This window comes from Carya illinoinensis, chromosome 5 (genome assembly GCF_018687715.1).
Source record: "Carya illinoinensis cultivar Pawnee chromosome 5, C.illinoinensisPawnee_v1, whole genome shotgun sequence".
Taxonomy (NCBI): Eukaryota; Viridiplantae; Streptophyta; class Magnoliopsida; order Fagales; family Juglandaceae; genus Carya; species Carya illinoinensis.
The window spans coordinates 4,317,947-4,327,959 of NC_056756.1; the positions used below are offsets into that span (position 1 = coordinate 4,317,947).

Below are 10,013 nucleotides of genomic sequence, written 5' to 3' on the forward strand. Positions count from 1 at the left end.
ATAAAATGCAGCTTTAATCCTTTTTTTTTTAATTATAGAGTTCTTTTGCTCATAATCCATATACCAAATCATGTGCCTATTTTTATTATTTTCTTAATAGGTGTGTTATATATGACTGCTCAGTTAAATTTTTCATCGTGTTATATTTTAAATTTTGATCTCTCGAGTTTAATTTCTAATGCATTTTAAATTCTACCGTATTATTAGTATTTATATTTTTGCTGTAAAATTGAAATTAAAATGGATTGAAATAATGGAAGGGGATGGTCATGGTGTGAGTTGCCCAACAAATATCTTATGAACCCTACTAGCGAGTTGTGTAGTGGGGAAGGTGGAGTTTGGTGTTAGAATTTGGTATGCAACTTAAAAGTTGACAGGAAATGGTATGGTGCTTCCTCCATCTTCATTTACAGTCAAACTCCACTCATTCCCATTCACAGTGCTCCATTCTTCTATTCCCTATAAATTATTTAACCCTATAAGTTATCCTTCTTTATTTCAGCACGTCTTAGTGTTGATTTGTTCAGTTTTTTTTTTTTTTAAATAATAAGTGAAAAATCATATTCTCAAACGGCCGTATAAAATTTACATAGTAACTAAGTAAAGTACTTAAAAAAGGATATAATTAATTTTAAAATTCAAATCTTACAAATCAAATCTGATCATTTAAGTGATGTAGATGATGTGCTCTACACATCAGCTTGACAATAGAATAAATCTTAATAAATAGTATTCGTTTGTTTTATAAAATTCTACCCATTTGTATTACGAAAAAAAAAAAAAAGAAGCATGCACCTATTAAAAAGCTTGAAAAAAAAATACATTCGATTAATAGATAATGCGCCCTTTTTCCTACCATAATTTAAATTATTTAACCCTACTAAATTATCCTTCTTTATTTCAGCATATCTTAGTGTTGATCTATTCAGTTTTTTTATTTTAAAGAATAATAAGTGAAAAATCATATTCTTAAATTGTTATGTAGAACACATATTGTAAAGTGCTTAAAGGGCATAATTAGTTTTAAAGATAAATTTTAAAATTTAAATCTTATAAATCAAAATATATTATTTAAGTGATATACATCAGCTTGATAATAGAATCAAACTTAATAAATAGTATTAATTTATTTTATAAAATTCTACCATTTTGAATTACAAAAAAAAATCACCTATTAAAAAGCTAAAAAATAATACATTTGATTAACTTAAACCACGAATATTATCACCGATATATTAAAATTGATATTCTTGCCTCTTGCTTATAAATTATAATTCATTTTGTAACAATTTTCTTGTTAAAATTGATGATAAATAGGTAACGTAATACAATCTTAACAATTAGATATTAAAAGAGTGGATAATTACAACATAAATAGAAGCTTAGGGTTCAAGTGATTATTGTATTAATTTGGTAATCATATTTAAAGATGAGTAATAATTTAAGTTGATAAGATTTATTTATTTATAAAAGTCCACTCACTCATGTGAACGTTGTACAATCAAAGTCTTTGTTTTTTTGTTTGTTGTTTAATAAATAGAGACGATGAAAGTCAAATATAAACGGCAAGGAACGAGTGGAGGCCGTGTCGTGTAGGGATGACGACAATAATATAAGGTTTCCCCACAATACCGAATTACACGGCTGGCTGTGGTAGGAAACTAGAATAGCCACCGGAAAAAAGGAGGACATTGTGGTTCCCAAAGTCGAAACGGAGGAGGCTTTCGATTTTTTTGGTTACTTTATAGTCGTTGACTTTGACTACGCCCTCAAGACCGGAGACTGGAGATAGGGATTTACATCAGACCCACCTACGCGTAAAGAACGTATCTATATCTTACGTATTTCTTAAGGAAAATGTATCCGTTTGGGACTTTTTTATTTTATTTTAATTATTATTTTCTTAATTTTTAATAATATTGTGAATTTGTTAAGGTAAACAGTATCAACTTTCCTCCAGTGCCGTTTAGAGTTATTTATTTTAAGAGTTTTGTTATATTAAAATAAAGATACGTACTATTTTATGTATTAATATTCATTTTTTTATATTTAAAATTTAAATTAATATTATTTTTAATAAATTTTTTTTTTATCAATTACATAAAAACAATACATATATTAATAGTAGTTGTTATTGTAATTAGATTTTTTCTTATTTTAATCAACGGATAGCTTGATTGGTTAGGCATATCGGAGGGTGGTCGTTTGTTTCTTGACTTTTATAATGAAAGAGGGCGGTCCTGGAGGATGAAGGTGGGGCCCTCTCACGCCGTTGCAGATCTTCGATCTCACAGAGTCCAGAGTGTGGGGATCAGGTGGTGGAAAATTTGTGTCTCAAATGGACCGAAGCATTAAATAGGGCTGTTCCTTTTTAAAATAAGGCATGGATTTATATATCCGACTGAGGAAGGTAGCTGCTTTGTCATTTTCAGTTTAGGTTTCTAGTTTTATTTTCTGGGCCTTCAACCTCGGCCCCGAAGTGTCCCCATTTGATCGATATTCGCCCCATTTATAGGCAAAGGATTAACCTAGGGCCAGATTCCTTGCCCATTCCATGGAAGTTTTAGCTCTAGTTTATGAGCCTTTTCAATTTCAAAGGTTACTCACTCGAAGGAGCCTACATAATTATTTGAGTTAAAAAACAACAAAACAAAAAAGGAGTAATCTCCTCATGCTCAAACCATTCCATATCATAACATTAAATAATTAGAGATTATTTATTATATCTTATTTGTAAACTTATCATCTAATGCTATATTATAAATTATAAAATAATAAATAATTAATAGATTTTTTCTATATAAAAGAGGCATCAGATGATGGATAATAATGGCTATAAACATCTCATGCAACATTAGTATAAATTAGTCCAGGTTCATCAGAGTGGGTGAGGGAAGCTAAATGGAAGATTTCTTTCTTTCTTTCTTTTCTTAGTTTCTCTTTTACAATCTAACTAGCAAATCCATTACATATTTGTCAGGATATCCCACAATGTGGATTAATGGCATTCATCTTCCCATCACATCATCAAACCACTTCAGTCCTCCAGCTGCTCACAGCTCCGCTTTACAAATCAACTCCCAACCGCTTTCTACATGATAACCAACAAAATAACCAAGTTTTTCTTTGTTTTCAGTGAATAACCTGACACTTTTTTTTTTTTCTTTTGGAAGTTCTCTCCTTATCACTGTAAAGTGGTCTCCTTGCTCCGTCCATTCCCTGTCCGAAGCTTCAATAACAGGCCACAGACACCACTCACCTTCTCCCCCTGTTATTACAGACCATAAATTAGAAAAGTATATCTACCAGTGCACAGAATTGACTCTCCGAAGAGTGCGTGGCGGTCTTCGCTTCTCCACAACTGGAATGAGGTTCTGCATGAGCTGCATGTGGATTTTTATAAAGAGAAAAAAAGGTTAGACGAACCAACCAGCACGAGAAGCAGCTTTATTGAATATCCTCGGAGCCATCCCCAAACAAAACCAGATACTGATATCACATGCAAAATCTTGAATGATATCATATATTATTATTACGAGAGTTGCAGCTTTTCCATGCGTAATAGATTTTTTATTCCCTGGACTCAATCCCACCATCGCAGGGTCTTTTTTTTTTTTTTTTCTTATCATTAAAGCCCAAGGGACAATTCCCCCCAGAACAGTTGATCCCGGTTTTCTAATTTTTTTTTTTTTAATTCCTATTTATCTATCACTGGGAGCCATTATAGCCCAAGTAGAGACTGCAAGTCACCTGCTAAAAATAAGTAATATGGATTATATCAAACCAGCACCACACAATTACACTCCATATGGAAAACAACGGACTTGCAAACAACGACCATTTTTTTATGGGAGTTCCATCATTGACTGATTTCAAATCTTATTCACACAAGTTTCTGATTTCTTACCATAAAAATATTGTTTTGGTTTCTAATTTTATTAGTTCATCTATCAATGTCATAGTGCCACCAGCTGTAATACGGCATGGCTTTGTAGCTGTAAAATTGATCAGTTCCTAGAAATGATTAAGATATAACCTTTTGTGATAGGGATGAGAAGGGAGAAAGAAGCTATCGTTATAGATAACTAACATCCTACCACACACTTATAGATAACTGTAATTCAACATCCTATAGTTATTCATGTGTGTTTGTGGGAGAGTGGTTCATTGTAGGATGTAAAAAAGAACCAAAGAACAAGAAAATGAATACCATTAAATAAGAGAGTTAATTAACTTGAGACCATATGTGAGCAGATTAGGTGCCAACCTAGTATAAATAACTCCATAAAAGGCCCACAAAGCACGTTCTTGCTAATTGATTGTGTAATAAATAAATTGCATTATTGTCGGACTATTATAAGATACTTGGTACGCAATTCAGCATGATTACCAACTTTTGAATACTACCACATTTGCAGGTTATGGGTGGAAAAAATAATATCTAGATATCAGACTTGAGATTTTGTCATACTAGGTTTTGATTGGGATACTTTTGCTACTTGTTTTGAACCCCGTCTGTAGTTTTCAAATCTGATAATCAATCTTTGTTATGTTAAAACGTTAATAAATTTTGCTATCAACACTTCTAGTAATCTTTCTCAATCTTGGTTTTATGTCTATCATACAACCTTTTATGGTACCTATATGTGAAAGCAAATACGAAGTGAAAAATGCATACCTGCTTGAATCTCTCCTTGTTTTGGGAAGCCTGCATTCAAAATTGTGCTGTCAGAAACTTCAGAACAGATGAAAGTCTAGCTAATAGATAGAGATATCGATGTCAATAAGCAGACAGTGTGATTATCATTAACACAAGCATATAATTAAGGTGTTGAAGCATGAAAGAAAAGGCAAAAGGGCAACTGGCACTTGAAGCCTAGTGTCAGACCTCCTCTGAGAAAAGGCAGTGTAGGGGTAGAGAGGTAGAGGTGGGGGGTGAAGAAAGGGACAATGTGAATATAAGCCTCTTTCCAATTAAAATATTAGCCAATAATTTACCACATTAAATCCATGAAAATAGGTTTATATGGCAAGGATTCGTAAGTGTACCTCTTCTCTTAAAAGCCGTGCTTTCTCCTCCTCCAGCTGGGTCACCAGAGATTCTAGCTCAACTGTGTAAGCCTGAAATTGAATAGATACACATTTTAGAATAATCCGCTCAAAGAACAAATAGGAAAGAGATCAAGCAGCGAGTTTTCAAGATCTAAACAGCAGGTAGCATAAAACAAGAGTACTCAAGACTTGCAAGAACCAAGCAAAAGAAAATATTTAAGTTCCAAGAAAAATTACATCTGAGAAGCACAAGACAATAAAAGAAATCAGGTTTAATCTAGGATCAGTAGGCATTCAAAACGCATGAAGATAAAAACAGTTACGCCAACCTTCTTAGCCAGTTAGCCTTGTTCGACAAATTAGCTTGTGAGTTTTTTATCTTTTAGAAAATAGAGGAAACAAGTTAAGGGGCCGTTTGAATTGAGAAATCATCTCATCTCATCTCATTATTACAATTTTTCCAAATTAACACACAAAATATAATAAACAATTCAACTTTTTTAAATCTTAAAACAATAATAATATTAAAAAATAATATTCTAACAATATTTTATTTAACTTTCAACTTTCATATAAAACAATCTCATCTCAACTCACTATCAAAATAACCCCTTAATTAGATAAAATCTCTTCTTTACTCGACTTCCTTAGAAAATCAGCCTCTTGAAAAAAATATATTAAAATACTAATCGATATTATTTTTTTTCATCGTTTAGGACTTAGAAGAACAGAAAACCCCAAACATTAAAAAGCCAATTCACCACTTTAATCCACAATCCACAGAGGTGGAATTCTCTTTTCCGAACAGCAGTACAACTTATTTATAAGAAAAGATCCCAATTTTCATCCGTATGTTCTTTTGCGCCATTATCTTAACAACCAAACAATGAGAAAATAGAGAAAGAATTAAAAAAATAAAAACGCCATCTTTTTTTATAGGTAAGAAAACCACCAAAACTTGGCGTGGTTTGCTTCAAAATCAGATAACATAAAGGGTTTGACACCAATGTCATCAGTGTTTCCTCACCAGCCAAACACAGAAGGATAGAACGATGGCAATAGCAACCAAACCTCTATATAACATAGAAGAAAATGATTATTAAATAAAGACTAGAATAAATTAACAGCAATATAAATCCATTAGGCATCCGAGAATTTTCGAGAGAGAGAGAGAGAGAGAGAGAGAGAGAGAGAGACCATTAATAGTAAAGGCCCAGTTTTCTCCTCCCCTATCTTCACTAGTTTTAGTAACTAAAAGCCATACATCAAATAAAATAAAGTATAAATACCGACCTGCTTGCGTTCCCTGGACCTGGCAGCTGACTCTCGGTTTTTGATCATACGTCTCTGCCTCTGCTGCGTGGCCTTATCGACCACCGGCTCCTCAACTGCCCTTCTCTTTCCCCTCCCCCCTCCTACTGCTCCTCCAACAACAACTCTACCGTCAAACGGCACCAGTGCATGTCCCACCTCCACCCCCTGCAGAGCGAACTGACCACCGTTCATGGCCACTGCGGCGGAAGAGTCGACACCATAACCCCCAGGGCCCGGAACCACCGCTCCGCTTCTGACGTCCTCCTCCCTTACCGCCCCGGTTTTGGTCAAGAAGTCCTCCAGAGTCATCTCCTCAAGCTGACCAGAAGCAGCGTCGTTCCCTGCTTCCTCTGCACCCGCTTGCCTCTGATTATCGTTGCCGGCCACGATCTCTTTCCAGACGTCGTCCACCGTCTTGTCTCCGAGCTCCTTGGGCTGGGAGAAGCTCCCCTGGGGAGAGATCGAAGAAGAACCATCGAGTGGGAGCTGGTTTGGGGTCTGGTCGGAGTAAAGGTTCTTCAAGAGGTCGTCCATGCTCATGGAGGCGCCAAAGGCCTTAGAGGAGGATGAAGGGTTTTGTTGATGTTGTTGTTGTTGTTGAAGATCGGCGAGCATGGTAGAGAGGGAACAAATAGAGGACTGGCGTGGCAGATCGGGATTGGTGGTTACCAGCTTCGACGAGGCCATGCCCGGATTTCTAGGGCTTCCCAGATTCCCTTTATCCTTTTTTTTCCCAATCTGAGAGAGATTTCTTCGGACACTCCTTTCTTCTGCAACACCTCTCTCTCTCCTCACTCTCGCTGTCTTCTCTGTGTGTGTACGTGTGTGTGTGTGTGAATTCAGGGAGGCGGTGCGGATTGTTGCGCTTTTCTTGGGGTTTATTCTAGGATGAGCTATTCTAATTATGCATAATAATTACTATTATTTTTTATTTCTTTCAGAGAAAGAGAGAGAGAAGAGAGAGACGGCGTGGATCTCGCGAAACAGTTGAAACTCAGTAATTTGAAAAAAAACAAAAAAGTACTAGAGAAATACAAAGGAACTGCATCCGGAGAACGGAGATGGACATATCGTGATATTTAGGGGCATTATCGTAAAAAAAGGAAGTGCAGGCAGCAAGTGCGGTGTTTTGTTTGGCATTTTGATTTGGTCGCACTCTTTTGTTATTGTTGAGAGATAAACATTTTGATAAGCTCATGATTGAGAGATATTGGAGGTATGGCTTTCAGAAGCAGTCGGTCCCCAACGATGACACTTTGATGGGAAGGTAATTTACACTTACTATTAATTTATTATTAATTTATTATTTATAGTATATTTATTTTTTTATTATTTTATTTTAAATATTTTTTTTAACATCTTTAATTTTTAAGAAAAAATTTTAAAAATATAGAATTTTAGTGATAGTCATTTGTTTAATCATTAAGTAAAAAAATTTAAAAAAAATTAAAAATTAAAACAAGTGGTAAAAGAATGATAAAAGAGTGATAAGACTATTATTATTCTTATGGAAATGGGTCACTCTATTGAAATATCAATATTACATGCGCTACTTTTTTATTATACACTTTAACTATACCATATTGTGTGATATAAATTAATATTATACCTATATTTAAAAAAAAATATTTTAATTATAAAGAAATTACATAAAAATAATTTAACAAATTGACATAATTTCATATAATTCATAAGATTATAAATTTATTTTTATTATATTATAAATCTAATAAATAATATAAAATCATGTAAATTTATAAAATTATTTTTATATAATTTATTTATACGTGTAAAATACCTATTATATATATATATTGGTAAATAACTAAGCTAATAGGGTTCGGTAGAGGTCCCTTCCCTATGCTATGGACTCGACCAGATTTATTTGGCGGAATTTAAGTTTGATTTGATTCATTAGAAATTATCAAAGAATATTCGATTATCAAACGATATAATTTGTATAAATTTAAATAATTTGTTCATCATTATTTTTTGTAATACTATTTTTTTTTTTTAACTATTTGGTGAGAATATCTTAAATTTTTGTACCTAATACTATACGCGTTATTTGAATTTGTATGGATATTACTATTGATATATATATACACAATATGTGTGAATATAAATTGAATGTATTATTCAAAAGATTAATGTATTTTTATATAAAAATTTATAAATAAAGTTATAAAATATATTGTAAATAATCAAGTCGGCAGGGTGCAATTCTGAATAGCAGTAGCGGCGGGAGATTTTTGGCGGTTGCACAACACGCGCACCAGTAGCGGCAGGTTTAAGATGTCAGTCAGACCACCTACCGGAAATAGCAACTAAAAATCCCCCCAAAAAGGTTTGGTTGCCGCTTGAAAATGGATCTTGCCGTTTATGGGTTTCCAAGATTATACTGTTTCGGCTTTTTGATTGAAAATGGTGCGAGATTTTTATTTCCTCCTCCCCCACCCCCCGTTTTACTACTTCCAATGGATTCCTTTTGACCGTCTCAAGCAAAGATATTTATTCATTCACGAGCGACACGGCAAGAGTTTTCCTGGAAAAAGCAGTAATCTCGTGCACAGTGATATAGCACAACAAATTGTGCAGTGTATTGTCTGTCGGAAGGGTAAGGAAAGGAGGGGTTTTTTTGACATTTTAAAGTTGATGCGGCAGAGCACAACTTTACGTGTACGACTTGTCTTCTTTCTCTATTACTCCATGCATGCATCATTGCATCTTCCTTTTTCTTTTTCTTTTTTAAATTGCCTTTTCCATTGCTTCAACTTCTGGTATTTCTGTTGGCCTCTTCTGCAGATCTTTAATACTGTATTGCTTTCATCCGTTTGTTTGATTAAAATAAAAACGAAATAAATTAAAATTACAAAACATTTTTGAGTTTTGAGTTAATTAAATATTTAAAAATATTATGATGACGGCTCGTCTTTTAAACAGTAAATATAGTTCAAATTAGATATTTTATAGTAGAAAGTGACTCTTATGATAACGCTCAAAATGAATTGTTACACTTATCATCCCCACCTCGTATTTTTATTTAGAATAAAAATAATAATAAATAAATAGAGTTGTTGGCAATATTGATTATCTAAACATCATCCCCAACCTAACGCCATTAGTTCATTTCTATTAATTTAATTTTCTTATTAATTTGTTATTATTTTACTTGCCATCACTCATTGCGTGCTCACCTTTAACCCATTAAAAAGCATGCATCTTTGGTGTACGTACGTTATTAATTTCTTACATATCAATCTTCCAAACTAGTCAAACCAGCAATATTGAAAAAGAGTGGAGGGCGGCGTACTCATCCTCTTCCTGACTAATTATCATAGTCAGGCAGCTTCGAGTATTTTTATTTTTTGGCGAAATTGATAGCACGGGGCATTAAGGTGATCATGACTGCATCTTCAGGTTTAGTTGATCTATCCCAACCCCTCGCCTATACTTAAATTCATGTCATTAATGACTTTGCTTTGAGAGAAGACGAGTGATACAGTTATAAAGACATTACTAAATAAAAATAATTTTATAAGATTTTATATAATTATTTATATTTATTTTATAATAAAAATAATTTTATAATTTAATAAATTATATCAAATTATTGAAATTATTTTTATATAATTATTTTAAAAAAA

At 33.3% G+C, this 10,013-nt stretch overlaps 1 protein-coding gene and 1 long non-coding RNA gene across 2 annotated transcripts; one reads left to right on the forward strand and one right to left on the reverse strand.

Moving 5' to 3' along the window:
• Positions 1-2,898: 2,898 nt before the first annotated feature.
• LOC122310742 (bZIP transcription factor 12-like) lies at positions 2,899-7,266 on the reverse strand. The gene is made up of 4 exons (XM_043124878.1): positions 6,346-7,266; positions 5,050-5,121; positions 4,679-4,708; positions 2,899-3,383 (listed from the first exon to the last, which is right to left on the reverse strand). Exons 1-4 carry the CDS (start codon positions 7,051-7,053, stop codon positions 3,303-3,305), a joined length of 891 nt encoding a protein of 296 aa, XP_042980812.1. The 5' UTR covers positions 7,054-7,266; the 3' UTR covers positions 2,899-3,302.
• Positions 7,267-7,500: 234 nt separating this feature from the next.
• LOC122310743 lies at positions 7,501-9,229 on the forward strand. Its single transcript, XR_006242662.1, has 2 exons — positions 7,501-7,633; positions 8,583-9,229. It is a non-coding gene; the product is annotated as an uncharacterized LOC122310743 (long non-coding RNA).
• The last annotated feature ends 784 nt before the right edge of the window (positions 9,230-10,013 follow it).